General features: G+C 46.1%; 2 protein-coding genes across 3 annotated transcripts; one reads left to right on the forward strand and one right to left on the reverse strand.

Moving 5' to 3' along the window:
- Positions 1 to 6,943: 6,943 nt before the first annotated feature.
- LOC127392778 (uncharacterized) lies at positions 6,944 to 15,097 on the reverse strand. Its single transcript, XM_051637128.1, has 9 exons — positions 14,864 to 15,097; positions 13,887 to 13,997; positions 13,372 to 13,446; positions 11,825 to 11,911; positions 10,845 to 10,934; positions 10,190 to 10,370; positions 9,456 to 9,560; positions 8,926 to 9,006; positions 6,944 to 8,148 (listed from the first exon to the last, which is right to left on the reverse strand). Exons 1-9 carry the CDS (start codon positions 14,950 to 14,952, stop codon positions 7,900 to 7,902), a joined length of 1,068 nt encoding a protein of 355 aa, XP_051493088.1. The 5' UTR covers positions 14,953 to 15,097; the 3' UTR covers positions 6,944 to 7,899.
- LOC127392707 (heat shock 70 kDa protein 12A-like) lies at positions 14,201 to 22,041 on the forward strand. 2 transcript variants are annotated; one of them, XM_051636949.1, is made up of 5 exons: positions 14,201 to 14,448; positions 15,351 to 15,553; positions 17,727 to 17,951; positions 18,304 to 18,475; positions 19,343 to 22,041. In XM_051636949.1, exons 2-5 carry the CDS (start codon positions 15,383 to 15,385, stop codon positions 20,386 to 20,388), a joined length of 1,614 nt encoding a protein of 537 aa, XP_051492909.1. In that variant the 5' UTR covers positions 14,201 to 14,448; positions 15,351 to 15,382; the 3' UTR covers positions 20,389 to 22,041. The 2 variants fall into 2 exon arrangements, with proteins under 2 accessions (XP_051492909.1, XP_051492920.1); XM_051636960.1 differs by lacking the exon at positions 14,201 to 14,448 and having other exon boundaries at positions 15,168 to 15,553.
- The last annotated feature ends 560 nt before the right edge of the window (positions 22,042 to 22,601 follow it).

Consider the following 22,601-nt stretch of genomic DNA (forward strand, 5'->3'; position numbering starts at 1 on the left):
ACCCCGCAGCGGGCCGTGCCAAGGACAGACGCGGGGCTGGGTGCGGGGCGTGCCCGGCGGGGCGGGGCGGCCCCGCGGGGCGGCTGCGGCTGCTCGCTGTCTCCGTCCCGTTTATCCGGGGGTCTTCGTGAGGCTCCGAAACCCTCCTCGTGTTTCATCTGTCCGCAGGATGCGGGGCTTTGGTTTGGTTGGGGTTTTGTTTTTCGATTTTTTGCGCTTTGTTTGCTTTTTTTTCGCCCTCTTTGGTTTTGTTCGGGTTTGGGTTTTTTTTGTTTGTTTTGGGTTTTTTTTTTTGGTTGGTTGTTTTTTTTCGGGAGGAACCAGGTCATTTAACGTCGGACTGGGAATAAAAAACAACGCCCAACGAGCGGGAGAGGGTGCCCTGCGCAGGCCGGGCGGGGGTGGGTGCCTCCGCTCTTCCCCGGCACCGCCTGCCGGCTCCCAGCTCCGCGGCGCGGGGTTCCGCCGGGCCCTGTGCCGCTGCCCGTCCGGCAGCGCGGCCCTGCAGCTTCCTGGGGTTTCCTTGGAAGGCGCGTCGCCAAAACGCGGCGTGCGCGGAGCCCGCAGCCCTGCCTCGGCCAGGAGGACCCACCCCCCTGTGAGGGTCTCCTCCACGCCCGCACCCTGGGCTCCCGGCTGTGCCCCCTGCTGCCCTGAGCTGCAGGGACCCCGAGGTCGTGGCAGCACCCTCAGCCACGTCCGCCCTGCCGCCGTGCGGCCGCTGGCCCCTGCCCGCTCCCTGCGCACCCCGCCGGGAAGGTCCTGGGAAGAGGCTCTGGGGCTTCAGCAGAGCAGGGACCGCGGCAGAGGAGGCAGGTGCAGCTGGGGCAGCTGCTCACAGCCAGGCAACCTCACCGTCCCACAGCGTTACTCACTTGAGTACGTTTTGATGATGGGGTTTGATTAAAGGGTAGCCAGGCCTAATCAAACTAGATTAAAACAGGACAGAACTTTTAAGGAGAAATTGGTCTCGTGGGAATCATACGAGGGAGTGATTGTGTTTTACTTCAGGGGTCACAAAAACTGCACAAAGTAAGCAGGTGGTACAAGTAACTAGTATTATATTTAACTAGGAACTGCAAAGATCATGAGATACTGTGTTTAAGCAACTACCATGGAAAGAATAATACAATAATTAACCTTGAAACTATCACATAGTGACCAGGGTCACAGTAACCGGTTATGCTGCTTGGAGATTCCCTTACCTGTCCTGGTTTGCCTATCAGGAACTACAAGCAATACAGTGACTATAGATGACTAGTGATTTTTATTAGAAATGAATATACATGACTTCATGTAACTTGAAGAATCATAAGAGGCTGTCCTGGTTTGATCCTGGATGAAGCAATTTTTCCTTTTACTAATCTTTGTTTGTTTGTTTTTGGAGAACTTTCTTCTAACTATCAGCGAGTTTTGCAGCTAGTGGACTGCTAAGGCTTGAACGTTTATGTTACAGATCAGACACTTTTTCTGCTTGTTGAATCATCACCTTCAGGTGGTAAAGGAGCAGAAGAGTTGGATCTGTAACTCTCCTCTAGGGAGGAGGGGACTAGACAGACAGCAAGTTTGACCACGTAATTCCATTCCATAGATCTACGTAAGCTTGGTGTAAGGTCAGGGATCATGGAAGTCAAGCCCCTTCCTGCTTCTTCTTCTCTTCCATGCATGGCCAGCATCTGGGGAGGACTCCATCACCACTGATCCCCAGGCTTGTGCATTCCTGGCCCTCACAGCTCTCCCCTCAGCTCCTGTCTGCTCTGCCACTCTCTCCAGCAGCTCCAGGACATTTCAGAACTGCCCACAGCTCAGGAGATGCCTTGGGAGTTGCTGGGGGTGGGGGGAGGCAAAAGGGTTTTGCACATTCCTGAACATACTTGTATATATTTGTACATATTTCTTTTATTATTAGTATTTAATTAAAGCTGTCTAGTTTAGTTTTCAATCCAGAAAGTCTCTCTCCTTATTCTCTCTCCCTTCGCTTGTCTTCCCAGGCTTTGCTAAGGCTGTTGACACCATCTCCCAGCATTCTCCTGGAGAATCTGGTGAAGCATGGCATAGACAAGCGTGCTCTCCGCTGGATAAAAAACTGGCTGGACATCTGGACCCAGAGAGTTGTGGTACATGGGGTCAAATCTAGCTGTTGGCTGGTCACCAGTGGTGTCCCTCAGGGCACAGTTTTGCTACACAGTCTTGTTCAATATCTGTATTTATCTAAATATCAATATTTATCCGTGATCTGGATGAGGGAATTGAGTGCACCCTCAGGAATTTTGCAGATGACACCAAACTGGGTGGGAGTGTTGATCTGCTGGAGGGTAGGAAGGCTCTACGAAGGGACCTGGACAGGCTGGATCAATGGGCCAAGGCCCATTGTATGAGGTTTAACAAGGCCAACTGCTGGGTCCTGCATTTTGGTCATCATAACCCCAGGCAACTCTACAGGCTTGGGGAGGAGTGGCTGGAAAGCTGCCCAACAGAAAATGACCTGGGGGTGCTGGTTGACAGCAGGATGAACATGAGCCAGCAGTGTGCCCAGGTGGCCAAGAAGGCCAATAGCATCCTGGCCTGCATCAGGAATCGTGTGGCCAGTAGGAGGAGAGAAGTGATCATGTCCCTGTGCTCGGTACTGGTGAGGCCACACCTCAAGTACTGTGTGCAGTTCTGGGCCCCTTGCTACAGGAAGGACATTGAGGTGCTGGAGCAGGCCCAGAGGAGAGCTACCAAGTGGTGAAGGGTCTAGAGAACAAGTCATAGAAGGAGCAGCTGAGGGAACTGGGGTTGTTTAGTTTGGAGAAAAGGAGGCTGAGGGGAGACCTCATTGCCCTCTACAATTACCTGACAGGAGGTTGTGGGGAGGTAGGTGGGTGTTGGCCTCTTCTCCCAGGTGAGTAATGACAGGATCAGAGGAAATGGTCTGAAGCTGCACCAGGGGAGGTTTAGATTGGATATTAGGGAGAATTTCTAAACTGAAAGAGTGGTCAGGCACTGGAACAGCCTGTCTGGGGAGGTGGTTGAGTCACTGTCCTTGGAGGTATTAAAGAAACGTGTAGATGTGGCATGTCGGAGTATGCTGTAGTGGCTGAAATTGTAGGTTGTGTGCTGTGGGGTTTTTCGGGGTGTGGGTTTTTTTGTTTTGTTTTGTGTTTTGTGGTGGTTTTCTTTTGTTTGGTTGGGGGGTTTTGTTTGGTTTTTCTTTGTTTATTTTGTTTTGTAATGATTTGACATGGTGATCTCAGAGATCCTTTCCAACCATGACTATTCTGTGACTCTGTGATGCCCTACCTGGGGGGTTGAGGAGTGGGGGCAGATCGAGAGCATTATTGTCCCTGGTTTAATTGCTAATCCTGAGCCAATTTGTGACAGAGGCCAATTAGTGTAAAAGTTAACTTTAATGAGTAGTCAAAGGCGAGCTTTATATGCATGCTTATGCTAAATAATTTGTACAATAGGAATTGAACGTATAAAAACCTGCTGACTGTAATGCAACTCAGGGTACATTAGGGGGAGTTATCTTCCCTATACTCAAGGCGCCTTAATAAAGAAGCGTCTGCTTATCTGCATCACACTGGTGTCGATAAGTTCTTTTGTCTTGTTTGGTGACAACAGCACTGATTTTCTCTGGAGAACGCTTCGAGCCTTCCTGAGGCAGGCAGTCATCCCTGTAACGATGCCAGGCTGCTGCATAGTTGTCCACTGGCACTTGATCCGGATCAAGGGAGGCACATGACTGCATTGCTACCAAATTAGGGTACACAATAAGTTAATGCCCTTTTTTGTGTTGCCTTTCTGCAGGTGTTGAGATACTTGATTGAACTGGTGCGGTGGGGTGGATGATGCATGGCAACAGTAATGCCTGCTATGGCAAAGCTAATGGGCATTTTTTCTTGGAGCAAGTTTGTATGGACATAAGAGCAGCCCAGGTGGCTCTAATGAAAGGGCCACCTACCCAGTATCCTCTTTCCAACCTGCAAAGACCCCCAGTCGAGGTCTCTTTCAGACATCTGCCCAGATGCCAGCTGACCCCAGTGATATTTCTGAAGCCACAATACTCTTTGACAAGAGGTGACACACACCCATTTTCTGCTGCAAGGTGAACCATCTCCTGCTTGTTTTGCTTCCTTCAGCCTGCTTCTTGCAACTGAAGGTGGAGAGCACATGTGGCTCCTACCCACTCTCTCTTCCAACTGCCATCCCTTCATTTGCCTTCTCTCCAGGTGAAGAGTCCAGGCATGCTCACTTGTTCCTTCATCAAAGCTCCCTTTTCTCTCTGAGGGGGAGACCTGAAGGACACCACTAGGTACTTTTAATGATCTAAATGGCGTCTACCGGATAATCACAAGGCTGGCTTGCTCCTTTTTCCAAGAGCTGAGCCTCCTACGTGCTGGTCCTATTGCTTTCTCACAATGGGCAAGAGATGTGCTCAGAGCCAAAGCAGCTGCTTTCACTTTCTCTCTCTGTGTATCTGAACCCTTGAACCCTGTTTCCTTGCAGCTCTTAGAAAGTAAGAGACTGAGGAACAAGCAGCAAATCCCCTGGCTCACTGACCCATCTGTTCTCTCACCAAAGCTTCCTGCATGGGTGGAGTAAAGGGAAGTATGTCACAGAGAGAGAAAAGGCCAAACCACAGCTAACAGCTAAGCAGGTATCCATGGATTTTAACTGCTGGCATACTTATCTGACAGAAGGTATCCTGCCCTCCAGAAGTTTGGGCTTTTTGGGTTATGGATCAATAGATGCCAGCTATGCATAAAGTCAAGACCTCAGATGTTGTCTGTATGTCTCCCAAATTACTTAGTTAATGCAGCATAAGATCGGTTTGCCAGAAGCACTGAGGATCACTGAAGTTATGGGAAGTTGCTGCTGCAGAGCATGGGAGGTAAAGAGCAGGATCAGCAGTTCTTAAGAATCAGAACAGTGACAGGCTTGTGCAGGAGAAGCCAAACACAGGACACTTCCCATTTACCTGTTCCAGCTGGCCTTGCAGTTTACTAGTATGCAAAGTGAATAACCAGGTCCATACACAGTGGTCTGAAGAGAGAGCTCTCAGGAACACCTCAAAATCTGGGGCAGGCCCCAGCCTGCCACGTTATTTATGGTGTTCTTCAGTACTGTGTCTCAGTGGGATGGTGTAACTTTTACCTCCCTTACTTCAGTGAGGATACTAGAAAAAGCATTTTCTTTAGACAAGTCATAGTGTTGGGCGACAGAAGTGGAGCAGTCAACATCTCTACTAGGTTATGAGTGATATTTTTAAATTCCTCCAGGAACAGGCTCTTTCTCCCTCTCTGAAAAGTGAGGAGAGCAGAAGTGAAAAGAAAAATTGGGCTGGGTCTTTGGTGGGAGCAGACAGATAGATCTCCCACCAAAGTCTGAAGGACTGACATGTCAACTAGTTACATTGTGCCTCAGCTCCAGGGGTAATCTGGCATCACTGGTGCCATGATAATGTAACACAGAAGAATCCTTCCTGAATACCAGGTGGAGGATCTAAGCCACTTGGCTATGTGAATTCATTTGTATGGAGTTTTTGTCTTGCAGGAGATGTAGTCTTTGGGAAGGATGAGCAAATATACACTCCCATTGTTTGCTATCCATCCATGACATATAAGGTGGAGATTGTCCCCCTTCTCCTGGAAGAAGAATCTATGAACAGGGAAAAGGTCTCAGAGTCTCCACTGAGATCTGAACAAAGTCTAGGTCAGAACTGTCTTAGCTTGGTTTAGAAAGCAAATGAGACCAAGTGAGAGGGAGTCTCTTGCATGGTCATGGCGAGTGATAAACAGGGAATGGAGGAGATGGTGGGGAATACAATACCTTTCTCAGGCCATGGAAAAGTCCACTTGTCCCCAGGCAGTACAGGGTGGAAGAAGCTGTAGGAGAACAACATTTCAGCAGTAGCATTTCTCCAAGCCTCTTAATGATGTTATAGAGCCAAAGAAGGAAGACAACTCTGGGTTAGCACATTATTCCATCCTATAGGACATGGAGGAAGGCAGGACACACCTGTGTGACTCAACCTGTTCTTCATCAACATTCTTCAGAAACTTCAGGCTGTCACAGGACAGCAGCAGCCACAATCATTATCCCTGCCCCCAGTGACCTTTCGAGAACAATGGTGGTGTGTTGATTGCTCCAAAGTGCTTAAGGTTTTTGGGCCATTTGGTACTCAAAGTGCTTTTTTTTTGGAACATTTGGTTCTCGATCCTGCATGTCACTTGGCTGGTAGGGAGTGGTTTAAGGATGAATGTGTGGCCTCACCACACTGGTGTGCTGGATGTTCAGCCCAGGTGAAATCTCACTCTGTAGCACCAAGACTAGGAAAAGAGGTTGGGTTGAGTCCGGGGCCAGATGTTTCCTTTGCACCAGGCAATGGGAGAGCCTGGTGATATGGAATTGTCATGCACAGAGGCAGATACTTCACTGGCAATCAATGGACCTTTATTGCTAATGGATGAAGTACCTGGTCTGTCCTGAGAGGTTAAATATCCTGTAGCTGTGCAGGCGGCAGGCAGCCCATTCACTACTTTGGGGCAAATGCACTCTGGCCAAATTACACCTTCTGCAAGGAGAGGGAAATTATTGCTCCTTTGTGATGGGCTGAGCATATATATATAAGAGGAAAAAGATGTTTCAGCAGTTCCTCAGTGTCTGGTCTGGTACACATCTGTCTTCTGAGGGTCTGTAGCAGCCTTTGTAAGCCTTGTCTTTTCATGCCTTCATCTCTTTCTCAACTAAGTACATTTTTACCCCAGAAGGATGCCTGTTTCCCAAAAGGCCATCTTCATCCTTGGTGCTTATTCAGTAACTCAGAAAGCATGAGCCTGCAGTTATGTACCTGCTCTGCATGCAGGGAAGGGTAGTGATACCACTGCTGTTCCCACTGTTACCTGACAATGTCATAACCACTTGTGAAGAGCAGGAAAGGTGGGCTAGAAACACGGAGTCTTTTTCCACACAAACGCTGTTTATTATGTTGGTTATTAATTGAAATAAGTAATATTTAGCAGGAAAAAATAACACTTGGGGAAAAATCACATATAAAAGAACAAAAGGGACACACAGAATAAAAATAGAGCTTACATAACAGAGAAACAGTGATAATTAGACAAAGCCAGATACCAGTTAGAGAAAAACACATGCAAAGTGGTCAACAGCCTGGCCTTGAGACAGGCCTGCAGGACATCTGCTAGGTAATAATTAGACAAAGCCAGATACCAGTTAGAGAAAAACACATGCAAAGTGGTCAACAGCCTGGCCTTGAGACAGGCCTGCAGGACATCTGCTAGGTAGATGAAATGGTTGGAAAGCAGCACTCCCCACAGCTTATCTTGGTTACAGTCTTGAGCACTGGGTAGAAAACACTGAGCAATTGGATTCACCATATTAACATAACATTAATGCATTCATGAGCTATTAGCATACTAAAATCTACCCATAGGTTAGAGGGACCCCTACTAACAACAGGCCCCTTACTCTTTTAGCAGGCGCAGTAACATTTTTGAGCCTTGTCACTTTAAATGGAAGCAAGAGATTAATTAAGCAATGATGTGTGCGAATGATAGAATCATGTTAGAGATAAAGTTCTTTCTCACACAGGCCCTGTTGTTCAGGAAGCTGAGTGAGCTTTGTGGAATCCCACCCTTTCCTGTGCGGAACTGAGTATTAAAGCATCTCGACTCTGTGTGCGGGTCAGCTTCTTGCAACACAGTGGGTGATGGGTGCTGCTTTTGGGACAATATTTAGAGATGTCAAGGAACAAATGTTAAGTAAAAAGTATGCATGCTGCTGCTTCTTCTATTTTTAATAATTCATGGGAGAAAGAAAACCAGCATATTGAGCCACAGCTCTTTCATCTTGTTGTGGTCTTATGAGTAGCCTGACTCTGAAATCATGCTACTTTTAATCCCAGACTACACCTTTCATAATGACTTTCCCCTCACATTTCATTACAGGCCACAGAAATGCTGCTTGTCTCCATAGTGCAGAACTTTTCTTGTCCACGTGCTCTGCACAGAAGTCTGAGATTCCCTCTGACTGCCACGCAGCTTTAATCGGTGGGTCCTGAAGAAGCAGCAAGCAATAAACTTCACAGCACTGCTGTGCGAACTCCAATTTTAGAGAGTCGAACTTGATGCCAGGGGCAGCTTGCTGGAAATCAAGTGAGAAAAGTTTGCAAAGCTTTGTAACGTTACAATCATGTAAAGTCACATTGCCTCCCTGCTCTCATTCTCTGCAGCTGCTCCACAGCAACTAAGCACTGAAGAACTTCACTGGCACATCAGTACCAGCTGATGGTACTGCTTGAATGGGTCAGGTAGGGACCCAGGCTCATTGAAAGGTTCTTTTATTAAGTCCTGGCTTCTGGGCTGTTCCAGCATCCAGCCTCATAGAGAGATTTGCAAACAGCTTGCTAAGGCTGAGCTTCCAGAAAGGCCCAGCAAGCTGTAAAAGGAGAAAGCTGCACTTTGGAATCTTCATATATGTGATACATACGACACATATATAGATACATTTCCTAGAAACAAACTAACAAATAACAAATGGCTAGACTGTAGTCCCTCAGCAAAGAAAGTATTCGGGCTCTGTGCACACCAATAATCTCTGTAAGCTTTTCCCTGCCTCCCCACAGGTTTGGCTGCTTGTGTTCAGGGTCAGCTTGGATAGGGCTTGGAAATGTAGCCTTGAATTCAACTGCTGCAAAAACAGCCAGCTGTCAGGAAAGGGTGGTGTAAAAAGGAGTTATGAGAAGCCTCATCTCCACATGAGAACATTTGGGAGTATATAGGCTGGAAGACCCTCATCATGAGTGGAAAACAACCCCAAGCAGAAGGAAGACATCACTTCTTTTTTTTTATATACCAAGCTGCACAGACATGCCAGAAAATGGAACCACCCCCAATGTTGCTTGGCTGTATTGTTACTCACCCTGGCAATTTTGCTGTAAATCTCTGAGTTGTTTTGGCAATAGGGATGTCTCAAGATTTCCCTTATCTTTTGCATGACCTCCTACAAAGCAAGCACAGCACAAAGCAGACTGTTAACATGTGGTGTGGCCTGCAGTGCAGACCTGAGCATGGGGAATTTTTTGTTTCTCAGCTTGTGTCCATCAGCAGTGGAGAAAGTACCTGCTTCAAGCTTTGGAGGAAGGTGCCATAAAAGCAGCACAGGGCTGGAAAATGTGTTCTGCACTCATATATGTGCCTCAGCCAGCTGGACAATTCAGACATGCAGTGTATGTCTGTGTATCATGCTCCACAGAAAGGTTGCCCGAGCTCAGCTTTCAACACCCTCCCATCCCTCTCAGCTCGTAAGTTATCCCCGCTGTCAAGTTATCCCCACTGCAAATATATTTTGAGCAGTGTCCCTAGCAGAAACTAAGTTCTAAATTAATTGCAGACACAGGTGGCCCTTTTATTCCCACTGGCAGAGTCCAGCTACACAGAAACATCAAGTACCTGTTCGCTGTTGGTCATACTGTAATCGGAAGGTGGAAGGTTAAGCAATTTCAATATGCCGGTTTTTCTCTGCTCCATATCTTTCTCGCAAGCATCAAACAGCTTCTGCAACGTGAAGACAGCAGCTAATTACAGGAGTGGTCACAGTGAAACAAGAGCTGTAGTGTGGAAAGCATGTGCTGAAACCACATCTGCATTAGAGTAAATTGTGGGGCCGCTATTTGGTTGAAATATATCTTCAGTACCTGGGAAATAGACTGTTTCATCAAGATGTTTGCATGTTGGATCCCATTCTTCAGCATCTATGGGGCTTTATCATCACAGCCAATGCTAATAACGGCCTCACCTTCGTCTTGTCTTTAAGGTGTAGCATTTTGATATATTCCTTCAGATCCACCAGGCAACAAAGCAGTGAGTCGGACACCAGAACAACATCTCCTGTCTAGTACTTAAAGCATTTACCATAAGGAAGCTGAACTATGTTTTCCCACTTGTACCTAACATGAGTGAGATGTGGGACTGGGATTTTCCCTTCTAAAAGGCAGGAGGAAGCAGGTCACTGACAGTTTGCTCTCTACAGCATTATGCAGGCCCTTCTGGACTGGAAAATCAGAGACCCAGACTCAGTCCCCAAACCTGTCTGATACAGAACTGCCAGCACTCAAAGCCTGCTATACTGATGACACCATATTGATCTGATAAGAGTCAGATTGAAAAAATGGACATGAACAAACCTTAATTAACTTGCTTCCATCTTCATATGACACACAGGAGCCTCGGGAGGTCCTGAATTTTCCCCAGCCCTGTAGCATGAACCTCTCATACTTCTCCAGCACAGCAGACAAACGGAAAGGGTCATTCATGTTCTCAGAGTGCTGGTGCATGCTCATCACTTTAGGCAGGAGCATGTCTATTCTAGAAAAAGAAGGATATTAAAAAACTTAGCTAAGACAAGATGACACAAGGAAGAAGCATAACCATTTTACAGCATGCTGAGTCTATTTCAGGAATCCCATGTTTTCTACAATGCACTTCTCAACCACATTATATAGAGGCAAGTAGCTTTCCTATGGGAAATAGTGCTTTTTCAGCTGAGTTCTGCATTATCACAGTGGAATCTGGTCAAAGAGTGACATTTTGACTATGTCATTGCAGGCTAGTTTCTTTTATGTTGACCCTGGGACTATCTCCTTCCCTTTCCAGAACAACCCAAGCCACCTTCCAGAAATCAGTTACAAAGAGATGCTGGCAGGTTGAAAATCTGGGGAGAAGGTGTCTAGGCTGTCTGCTGAGAAACAAAGAGTCTCTAAGGACTGGAGGAAGCAAGAAGTATGTGTCTTTTCAGTGTAGAAACACACATTGCATCAGAAATCTGAATAAATACCTTACCGTTCCTGTAGCTTTTTGTTCTTCTTTTTCAGCTCCTTAATTTCCTCTTCCTGCTGAAGCTCTTTCTGGGTGGCCTGTCCAGGAATTTCTCTGAAACAAATTTATTTTCTGAGGACTCCTTATTGGTACTTGGACAATGGAGTAACAGTGGACTTGACTCTACTAAATAGTCTGAATACCAGCAAAATAGCTGTGAGGTGGGAAAGTGCAAAGCACCCAGGAAAAACTCCAGGGGAGATTAACAACATCCCCTGGAAGCCCCCATAGGATTTGTGCTCAAATCAAGGGGAAAGCTTTTTACAACAGGACAAGGGGAGGTCAGGCTGTAAGGATCAGAGGCTGAAGAAAACACAAGTATTCTCTACTTGTTAGAATCTGCTCTCCTCTCTTTGCTAGCTGCTTTCTCCATCTTAAACAATCAAAACATTATCACCAAACATCCCAAACTCTCCCAAGAGTTCCATTCTCCTGGATTCCTTTCTTCACTGATATCTGGGTGATGTCAGTCTCCTATTCCCCCAGTGGGTTCAGTTCTCCCATTTCCAATGCCTGCTTTTTAAGTGATACTATAGAGTTTACAAAAGACCTCTCCACGCACTTATCCTAGGTTGATTGCAGACTCACTCTCTAGAAGTTTTGGAAACATTTTGCTTTTTATAATTCACCAGAGGTTTTTAGAGATGGTACCTTCTTCTGTATTACAGATCTCAGAACAAGGACATGCAGCCCTCACGTTTCTTTCCCCTTCTTTCAGAGTAAGCCAGGCCAATTTATATAAATATTCTGATCTTGTGAATTACCCCACCAAGTTTCTCCTCTGTCAATTAAATTACCTTTGTTACCACGCACAGAAATGTTATGTTCAAAGCTTGTCTAGCCTTGGAGGTGGAAGGTGTATTATGCATAGTGGAAGAATATGACTGGCGGTGGGTGAAAGGACAATATTGAGAAGAGAAAATTCATAAAAACCCAGTACTCACCCCTGATAGCTCCTGTATCCCTCCTGGCAAGGATGGTTAGGTTTTCTGGTCACCTGCATCTCACAATGACCACATGCAGCGTGTTTGCTAGATAGGGAAAAAAATCTATGTTAATTAGACAGACCTGGGAAAAAAACAAGAATGAGGACCTGAATTTGGGAGGTCTAATCTGGATCCTGACAGCCTGCTGTAATTAGACAAAAACTCAAGGACACAAGTGCCTGAGCTTGGTGATCATTTGAGTCTAGGTCCACTGTCTGGGAACCTTTGCCTTACACCAGCCCAAGTTTCAAACTTGAGCCACTCCAGCAGAAAGCTCCAAGGTTTCAGAAAGTCTGAGTATTCCTTCACTACCCAGCTGCTCATGATTACACACCTGCAAACTCTTCATGACCCTGCAAATTCTCCAGCTGTGATCAGAAACTAAAATCATGGAATCATAGAATGGTTAAGGTTGGAAGGAACCTTAAAGATCATTAGGTTCCAACCTCCCTTCTATGAGCAGGGAGGCCTCACACTAGACCAGGCTGCACAAGCCTCATCCAACCTGGCCTTGAACACCTCCAGGGAGGGGGCATCTGTAACCTCCCTGGGCAGCCTATTCCAGTGCCTTACTACTCTCATGGTAAAGAATCTCCTCCTGATGTTTAACCTAAACCGTCTTTCAGTTTAAAACCATTACCCCTTGTCCTATAAGTACTCTTTCTGGTGCAAAGCCCCTCCCCAGCTTTCCTGTAGCCCCTTCAGGTACTGGAAGGTAGCTATAAGGTCTTCCTGGAGCCTTCACTTCACCAGGCTGGATAGCCCCAACTGTCTCAGCCTGTCTTTGCAGCAGAGGTGCCTGTCTCACAGTCTGTCTTCATGGAAATCCCAACAGGAAAGGCTCTTCTCGACAAAGCTGTTCAGGAAGGGTGTGGACATCCAGCACTACTATTTGAAATTTATTCACTCCTGGCCTTAGTCACTGAGAATGATTTCTTTATGTTTGCATTTTATTCTCAGAGTGCCATTCATTAGACTATTATTTCCTTTTCTTTCCTCCTGATTAACAGTTTCCCTCCTTCTTGTCAGTATTTCCTCCACTGTCTTCCCTCAGCACTCCCTTAGTTCATAGACGGGCAGTTTTCACTACAAAAACCCAGGACTGCCTCTGCACCTTTACTGAAACCGTCCTCAGATCTGTTTTTACAGCCTCCCCTTTCTAAATTAGGCTGGGTACCTTTATACTGAGGGCTGCTGTTATTAAGGCAGTCATTACATATTCAGAGAAGTATTTGAATGGAAATGAAAGTTCATCTCACAACATGACATGTTTCCAGGTCATGCGCCCAGGTCATGTACCCTGATCTGAACTCCAGGACAAACCTGTTTCAGAGGCAGCTCATGCATGGTTGTGACAATGCAGTCAAACAGGAGAATGAAGATTCAGTCTGTCCTGCGGGACAGAGCTGTGATAACCAAGGCCTGAGTGTGGTTCAGTGGCAGTTGCAGAAACATTAATGATTTTCCCCTCCTATATACATTCTTAATATAAAGAATTACGTTACCAGCAGCAACACTCCAGAGCTTGTGGTAGAGCATCAACAGAGAAAACCAGATTTCTTAACGTGTCTTTAATCTGCCTATCAGGGGAAGAAATAATAAACCGCATTACAGTCAGTAGGCAAGTATCCATTAAAGTCCCAAGAAATGCACAAGCTAAACTGCCTCCCTCCAATTCCTGATCAGCCCATAGGGGAAAAAAAAAAATCTGGAGACCAAAAATTCCCAAGGTCGTGTTTTGCCAGGTGGGTGGTTTGGGATTCTATTAATCAGTACCAATAGTGCAAATAAAATACTCCCAAAGTGTAAGACCTGCGTGTTCTCTGGTGCAGATCAAACAGCTTCTGTAAATTGACTTTGGGTTCTCACTATAGCCCGGACAAAACTTGGTGCTAACTCAGAGCCCTCCTTGTGTTTGGCTTCTTGGTAATCTTCTGTCTGACCTGTCCTAGCATGCACCAGCTACAGCTGATCATCAGGGGCCACACTAAAAACTGTAATTTCTGTTCACCAGACTCACGTGATTTCTTTTTCCATTAGCCCCATCCATTCTTTTGGAATATGACATGCTGCCTCCAGCCCTGAAGTGCTGTGTCTGTAGACTGACAATTGGCACGTGCTATTTATTTGTCTGAAGGAAAAAAAAAAAAGTTGAATTATTAAAATGAAGGGAAAGAAATCACATACTCTAAACAGGTACCTTATAAAAGACAGCCCGTGAGCAGAGGCTCCATGGCTACATCCACACTAGCAAACAGATCAGAGCCTGGGTAAAGGCTCTAGAGTACATGATGGGCCAGCACACTCCTGGATGCATTTTTTGGCACAAGTCAGCTAGCACTCTCCAGGATGATGCCTGGCATAGTTCAGAAGATGGCACAGGCCAGGGTTTGCAAGAAATAGATGTAGACCAATCATTACAGCTGGATGAAGTGGACAGGATACAGGGACAATTCCCAAAAAATTATCCCAGACCCGCAGAGTGTGAAGAACAGCAAATGCAGGTGGCTATTCTGCTGAAACCAACTTTGCAACATACGGGTGTGGAGTTTTTTGATGGAGAAGAACTCTGTGTTCTCAAGGTAACTTTCCAGTTAAATAATTTCCACTCTTCCTCTGAGGTAACTTTTTCTTTCTTTAAGCTAAACAATCCAGCATAACATCTGTATTTAAGTCAGCCTTTCCTGCAAAACTGATAAGGTCAGAGACCGACTTCCTGAAGTCCAGGATCAGTTACACTTTTAATGTTTTCTTTCCAATTTCTCTTCTTCTCAGATGCATTTAGAATCTCTCTCACCCCTTGAGCTGAATTTGAGGAAATTACCTGTCCCTGTGATGTACAGGAAGGGTAGGAAGCACAAAACAGAGCTTTTACTGAAAAAGTTCAGAGTCAGGAAATACTTGCAGTCACCCACCAAGGGGCTTTGCAGAAATATTCAGACCTACTAAGGTTAAACATGGAAAGGTTAGCCAGAGACACCCCCCCGTGCAACATACCTGCTGCCTTTTGTGGTCATCTCTTGAGGGTCAGTGTCCTGTCCTCCAAACACCATCCCGCTGCAGGGGCAACCCTCAGGGGTACCCATGGTTTTACGGCAGCAGAAAATGTTTGGTGAAACGAGTGGCAGCACAGGGGACTGTGCTGCTGGGAGCGCAGGAAGTGGCTGTAAGCTTCTGGTGCTTCCTTGCTTTCCCAGCAGAACTGTTCTGCTATAAATAACAGAAACAAGCCCCTCCTTTTTACTGGAAAAGGCATGCTTTCTTTGCACTACTCTTCAGCTATTAAAGTTCAGAGGAGTTGCTTCACTCTGCCACGGGGCCAGAGCAGTTTCAGTTTCCTCCCAGCCCTGTTTGTTCCGTCCTCTGCAGCTCTCAGGGCTGCCTGGCTCGGCACCTCTGTCAGCCATGGCCACCAAGTCACTCTTCGTCGTTGCTATAGATTTTGGCACATCTTACAGTGGGTACTGCTTTTCCCTCGCTTCAGGTGCAGACCAGATCCGCCAGGTGTATTGGGGAATGGAGCATGGGCTCAAGACTGTGAAGACTCCCACCAGCATCTTGTTCAACCAGGACAAGCTGTTTAGGAAGTTTGGCTACGATGCTGTGATGAAATACAAGAGCCTGCCCTCCAGCGAAGCTGACAGCTGGTACTTCTTCCAGAACTTCAAGATGAAGCTGTACAACACAGTAAGTGGAACAGTTGAGGTCTTTTAAGTGCAGGTCTTTTAAATACCTCCAGGGATGGTGACTCCACCACTTCCCTGGGCAAGAAGAAATTATTTTGTTAATTAGTCAAAGGCTTCAGAGGCCCTTCCTTTATGATGTTATTCATTGTCTAAAGACAATAAAACCTGACTGCACACCTTGGTGATGCCAAATACTCGTTCTTAACAAAAGCTGCCCTGCTCCAGAGCTTGGCAGAGAAATTAACCTCCCTCTGGGGCTCCCTGCCTCAGTCCTCAACAAGTGAACACACCTGTAATTCGAATGAGATGGGCAACCTTGGGATCACTGTAAGGGTTCCTCCCATGTTACATACCTCCTTCTAGCTTGTCTCTCCCTCCCCTGAAAGGGTACGCTGAAGCCACTTTAAGGGTGGCTAGCTCTCCTTCAAGCCTGTAGTAGCTAGTGTTTCTTTTTTAAGGCTTTGTGTTAGTTCAGAATTGTTTACAGCTTTTCCTGGGTTTGCTTGTATAGCCAAACGTTAGGATAGCTTAGAGCCTTCTTGTCTGTGCTCTGAGGTTCCACAGGGCTTCACAAAGCATGGAATAACCCAAAGCACAGGGCCAGCCCTAAATAAAGTCTTCCGTCTGCTCTTTGTCATTCCCCAGTGTTGAACTGGATGTGGTGATGGGTGGGAGGTCTCCTGTGAAGACTTCTAGGAAAGCTGGGAATGGTGTGGTTTGCCACAGTGTCACCTGTGGAGTGCTGGGTTCTCACTCACTTTTGGAGAGGGGTATTAGTTCAGTCTCATTTCTTTGCACCCAAGGAGCAAATGGTTAAGAGAAATTTCATTGCAGCATCACAGCTCAGTTGAGGTTGGAAGGGACCTCTGTAGGTCACCTGCTCCAACTCCCCTGCTCAAGCAGGGTACCCTGGTTTTGGCAGGGACAGAGTTAAATTTCTCTCCTAGTAGCTGGTATAATACTGTATTTTGGATTTAGGATGAGAAGAATGTTGAAAACACGCTGATGTTTTAGTTGTTGCCACCTGGTGCTTACACTAAGTCAAGGACTTTTCAGCTTCTCATGCCTTGTCAGCAAGGAGGCTGGGGGGGTGCACAAGAAGCTGGAAGGGGACAATGCTGGGACAGATGACTCAAACTGGCCACAGGCATATTCCATATGATAACATGCTGAGCATGCTGAACAATAAAACTAGGGGGGTTGTATGGGGGGCCTGTGTGTGCTGCTTAGGGACTGGTTGGGTGTTGATGAGTGGGTGCTGAGAAATTGCCTTGTGCATCACTTTTTTTGTGTAGTCTTTTATCATTATTTACCCTTCCTCTTCCGTCCTGTTAAACAGTCTTTGTCTCAACCAGCAGTTTTACAATTTTTTTTCCTGATTCTTTCCCCTGTCCCACTGCAGGGCAGGACTGAGCCAACAGTTGTGTAGTATTTAGCTCCCTCCTGGGTTAAACCACAACAAACCCTATTTCACTGCACCCAAGGAGCAAATGATTAAAGGAAATTTCTTTACAGGATCACAGAACAGTTAAGGTTGGAAAGAACCTGCTCCGACCCTCATGATAAGCAGGGCCACCTAGAGCTGGTTGCTGAGGACTATTGTTCTGCCAGCTTTTGAGTATCTCCAAGAATGAAAATTCCACAGCCTCTCTGAGCAAACATTAGAAAGGTTCAGTGACAAGAAAGGGGTCCACCATTTCCCAGACACATTGATAATTTCTGAATGTCCATAGAAAGTGTCACGTGGACATGTTTGTCCAGCATGTATTGTCAATGCCACACAGAGAAGTACAGGTGCAACCAGAGAGCTCTGAAGTCTCTGTGCATACACGTGGGAAATGTATGGTGGTGTCACACGGAAGGTACAGTTCTCCTCACTGGCTGCTCAGGAGAATCTACAGGGTCTTTAAGAATGTGGCCTAGGAGAAACTGGTGACTTATTGACCACATTGGTATTTTGCCTATTGGATCATAGACGTTGTGGGTAAGTGGTTTGGTAGCTGACCTGTGTCAATCAGACTGCAGTCAGCCACAATACTGAAGCCATTGCTGGGAGTTTACTCAGGTTTGGAGACAGGATCTTCCTCTGTGCCATATGCTGTGCAGTGCTCAGCGTGAAGGGGACTGTGTAATCTTGAGAATGCAATGTGTGACCCTGAGACACTGTTTTGTAGAAAGTCACATCTGGCATGGAACTGAAAGCCAGCAATGGAAAGACACTTCCTGCCCTGACAGTCTTTTCCGAAAGCCTGCGCTACCTGAAGGAACATGCCCTGAACACCATCCAAGAGGCCTCTTTCCAGATTGTCTGTGACCAGGAGGAGATCACCTGGGTCATTACTGTCCCGGCCATATGGAGCACTGCTGCCAGGCAGTTTATGCGGCTGGCGGCAAAAGAGGTAAAAGCAGGGGTTATCCCACTTCATCAAACTATCTTCAGAGATTTCTTTATCCAGAGGAACTCCTCAACCTTTCAACCACCTGTATTTCAAATTTCAGTCTACCAGGGAGAGCAATCTCCCATGTTGGGGGAGGGTGGGGGGAGACGATGTCCCAAACCATCAGTAACAACCACTCTGCCCTTTCACCCCACTGCTGTGTAGAAGTGAGCCCCGTGGAGATCAACACTGCAAGAACCACCACCCCAGCATGGTCTCCTGGGGTGAGAACAGCCTCCCTAGCAGGTAGCATTCATACAGCAGTGATCACAGCACCTTTTCTTGAACTGACACTTCTCCCTTGTGGTTTTAGGCAGGACTCATCTCTAACATGCTTTCTGACAAGCTGATTATTGCCCTGGAGCCGGAGGCTGCATCACTCTGGTGCAAACAGCTTCCACAGGAAGGTTTTATGGCAGACACCAGTGACAAGAAGAAGTTTGAAGACTCCCCTGGGATCCAGTATATTGTCGTTGACTGTGGAGGTAAAATTCTCCTTGCTTATCAGGTACCATCTTTGCTGGGCACAGAGCATGGCTGTTCCACAGTGTCTGACACAGTGGACCCCGAAGAACTGCAATGCTTGGAGCTTGGACTCCACTGCTCTCTTTGTCATGGGGTTTTTATTTTTATTTATCACCTAATGAGATTCATGCCAGAAAAAAGAGAGGAAAAGATGGATCAATCTGCACTGTGTCCCAGCATCAACCACTGATGTGCATCCACCTGCTGTGGTAGAGTCAGAGCTCACAGCCTGCTCTGTAGGAGCAGGCATAGTGCCCAGTGAACTGACCAAAAAGCTGAGCTAGCAGGCCCTGTAGAGTAAATCATTAAGGACATTTGATGGAGCACTCAGTAATTTCTCTAATTTCCTGTGCAAGATTTTTCAGTGTAATTTGAATTTCCTGCCAAGAGCAGTCTGGTGATTGTGAACAAATACTGAAAAGGCATCAAGAGGACCACAACTTTCTAAGAGTCTCACCCCTGCTGCTCATCTTAACTCAGAGCTTCTGTAGCAAAAGGCAGGAGTCAATTATCTACATGAGGAGGCCAGTCTCCTTTTGTGATCACAAAGGAAATGGGCTTGTGCAGGGAGTCAGAGCCTGCAGCTCTCCTCAGCAGTTACTGTGGGATCCTTGAGAAATCAGGCTTATAAAGAGAAACACCTTAGCTTAGGAAATCTAATGCTGTGCAGGCAATAGCAGAGGAGTGAGGATGAGAAAAGAAAGCAGCAGGAAAATGCACTTGTGAACCAGGAATTCAGAAAGTAGGACTATATTCAGCGGAAAGTAAGGACCTCATGTACTTTAAAGAAAACAGCAAACTTCATTAGTGTGTTTGTATGTGTGTAGGTGGCACAATAGACATCACGGTGCACGAGATTCAAGAAAACCGTTACCTGAAGGAGCTGCACAAGGCAACTGGAGGTGGGTGGGGAGGCAACAGAGTGGATGAAAACTTCATTGATTTGCTCAAGGAGATATTCAGTGATGGCGTGTGGGATGAATATGTAAAGAAACACCCTACTGAATTACAAAATATGATGTACAACTTCAGTCTGCAGAAATGCTCTTCTAACAGGGAGGCAGTGTACATACGTTGCTACTACAACTTGACCAGGATGGCAGAGCGCAAGAAGGAAATCTCCCACTTCTTCAAAAAAGCAAAAGGTGTTGAGTGGTGTGATGGGATGATCAAGATTACCTATGAGAAAATGAAGAGCTTTTTTGACTACAGTATCAAAAATATCATTCGTACTTTGAGGGAAATTCTTGGCAAGCCCGAGATGACTAAAGTCCAGTACATTTTGCTTGTGGGAGGCTTTGCATCTAGCATCATCTTGAGAGATGCGATCAGCGAGGCCTTTGGCAAGAAGCACCATATTCTTTGTCCACTGGAGGCCCAAGCAGCCATTGTAAAAGGGGCTGTTTTATTTGGTGTCAATCCAAATATTGTTACCTCCCGAGTCAGCGCTCGGACGTATGGTCTAGCAGTAGCTGAAGATTTTAATGCTGCTATCCATGACCCCAGTAAAAGAAGGGTGTCAAAAGCTGATGGCTATGTCTATTGCACAGATCTCTTCCGTAAGTTGGTGGGAATTGAGGAGTCAGTGGATATAAGTAAAGTCTCCTGCTATGATTTCTATCCAGTAGAACCAGATCAGACAAGAGCACTTTTTTCTTTCTATTGTACAGAAAAGCAGGATGCTCAGTACGTAGATGAGGAAGGGATGGAATGGCTTGGCTCCTGTACAGTGTCAATGCCAGACACAAAGCTGGGGAGGAAACGCCAGCTGAAGGTGTGTATTAAATTTGGGCTCACTGAATTTAAAGCCACATGTACTGACGTTACTTCCAAACAAAGTCAGGAAGTTGTAATGGATTTTTTAGCTGTGTAAAAGCTCAGTACATCAAGCAGCGGAAACTGTAACTCAAGGGAGAACCTTGCTTTAGTGGGAGGCGATAACTATTACAATAGTGAAGGCAAATTGAACATAAAGTCCATCATCCAGCCTTCTGCTCCCACAGGTAAACAGTTTTCTAGTGTGATTCTCTGGCTCCTTCCATTCCTCACCAACCAGCCTTTCAGTCCAACATCTCTGTTTCAGTGGTGTCTGGCAGCAGGTTTGTCTGCTGCTTTATCTCTTGCCCTTCTAGCTTAGCCCTGTTGTATCTCTGAACACAATAGTCCATACCACCAATGTAATAATCTGTACCCTTCTTGTGTTTAGATACACAGCTTGTGGACTGGTGTCTAACTTCCACGTATTCCAGCCTACAGCTATTTCTTTAAGAGTTTTATAGTACTTAGGGATATGATTTATTTTGTCAGAGTTAGATTAACAGTTGGACTTGGTGATCTTGAAGGTAATTCTGTGATTCTTTCAGCTACATCCTCTCTTCCTCTGAAATCAGGTCTCTTTATCTGGAGTTCAGGTTTAGCTCTGCCAAAGGTGACCCTCGGTCTTATTCACAAACCCCTCCACATCGGGAGGGGGAGTCGCAAAAGTATCCTGACAGCCGGGAGCCTCCGGGTACCGGCTTGCGACAGTGACATACAATGGATTCGAGTTGTCTTTAGAACATCACTTGTATAGATTGTGTGTAATTAAAACAAATCAAGATACACTGTGAAGCAGCATCTCAATGTAGTCTAGGGACTACAAAATGTGTGGGGCTGTTGCTTCCATTAAACCATTGGGTGGTTTGATCTCATTAACTGGGCTGATACGATTGCCAGATTGTAAGGTTACAGACACAGATAGTGCTTGTGCTGTTGCCTGAGCCCTTCTGCCCAGCTGTGGGTACTCTGTACATCACTGATTTGGGCTTGATATTTTCCACCTTCCTAAAAGCTCAATTCTTTGCCTCCTGCTTACAGCACCTCTGCACAGGTTCAGCACAGCATGGCCTGCCTGCTCCCAGACTTGCCCAAGGGTGTGATCCTATGGTGTACTGGGTCTGGCTGGGCTAGGTTAACTGTCTTCACAGCCACTCTTATGCTGAAGTGTGGTTTATGACCAAAAGACAACTGATAGCACACCAGTGTTTTAGCAGTACTCCAACAATGCTTGCACAGCAGCAGGGCTGTCTGGAGGGTGGCAGGGGGGAGCAAGGGGCTGGGAGAGGACACAGCTGGCACAGCTGACCCCACCTGACCAAGAGGGTGTTCTGTCCCCTGTAAACTCATGCTCAGCAATAAAAATGGTGGGAATTTCTCCAAAGTAGCTATTGCTTGGAGACTTGCTGTGGCATCAGTCTGGGACTACCTTTGCATCACTTGTCACATTTTTTTTTGTGGTTTGTTTTTTTTTTCCCCCTTCACTGAGGTTGCAAAGTTTCCCCGCTGCACACTAGTCCATCTCGATGCAAATACCTGGTTAGTAGGTTACATTGCATGAAAGCTCAGCACTGGCATCTTAATTATAACTGTGTTATAATCACTGGTAGCTATGTACATAATATTGTCAATCATTAAAACAGCGGTCAAAGGTTTAATCTGTACATGTACTATGCCCTATATGTGCACAATAAAAGTATTCACAACAGAAGCCTTTGTACATTCCTATCGTGGCAGACAATATCTTCTCTGTTGACTATGTGACGGCTGTCCTAGTTGGCTAGGTCCCAAGAAGCTGACTTCTCCTGCTTTTTCGTTACTCTTTGGACTCAGTTCTTGTCCTGTATGGGACAAGATGGCAGACGAGATGTTTATGCACAAAACCAAGAGTTGGATCTTTCAGGTCCCATTTTATGATTCTGTGAATTGTGGTCGTGTGGCAGCTGGGAAAGCTGATGTGTTTGCCCTATGTCTTTCCCACCCATGTACTACATGGGCATTGGCATTCAGACATTGACACACCAGTCATGATTGCAGCTCCTAGTTTTGCTTGTTCTGAAGAGCTGGTAATTTGATAACCTCAGAATTTGAGTGTTTGTCATCTCTGTAAAAGCAGCACTGTGTGTCAGCATCTCAAGTTAAGCATCCAAAAAACCTGGCAACACCTGCTATGGGGGGCTAGAACCTCAGTTTGACAGTATGGGGGGTGTTGGGAAAATAAGAGTTATAGCTGTCAAGCCCTGTGCAGCCATCTTCTACAAGAAGTGTATC

This window comes from Apus apus, chromosome 1 (genome assembly GCF_020740795.1).
Source record: "Apus apus isolate bApuApu2 chromosome 1, bApuApu2.pri.cur, whole genome shotgun sequence".
NCBI classification, from domain to species: domain Eukaryota; kingdom Metazoa; phylum Chordata; class Aves; order Apodiformes; family Apodidae; genus Apus; species Apus apus.

What these genes read in the sequence shown, in the direction of transcription:
- LOC127392778 (XM_051637128.1), bottom strand. Translation starts at nt 14,952, where the DNA reads ATGGGTACCCCTGAGGGTTGCCCCTGCAGCGGGATGGTGTTTGGAGGA. An exon ending in ATGACCACAAAAGGCAGCAG is followed by an intron (nt 13,998 to 14,863) that starts GTATGTTGCACG and finishes TTTTTCCTTCAG; the next exon opens with ACAAATAAATAGCACGTGCC. An exon ending in ATGGAAGCAAGTTAATTAAG is followed by an intron (nt 9,561 to 10,189) that starts GTTTGTTCATGT and finishes TTCACGTTGCAG; the next exon opens with AAGCTGTTTGATGCTTGCGA.
- LOC127392707 (XM_051636960.1), top strand. Translation starts at nt 15,272, where the DNA reads ATGGCCACCAAGTCACTCTTCGTCGTTGCTATAGATTTTGGCACATCT. An exon ending in AGATGAAGCTGTACAACACA is followed by an intron (nt 15,554 to 17,726) that starts GTAAGTGGAACA and finishes ACTGTTTTGTAG; the next exon opens with AAAGTCACATCTGGCATGGA. An exon ending in TGCGGCTGGCGGCAAAAGAG is followed by an intron (nt 17,952 to 18,303) that starts GTAAAAGCAGGG and finishes TTGTGGTTTTAG; the next exon opens with GCAGGACTCATCTCTAACAT.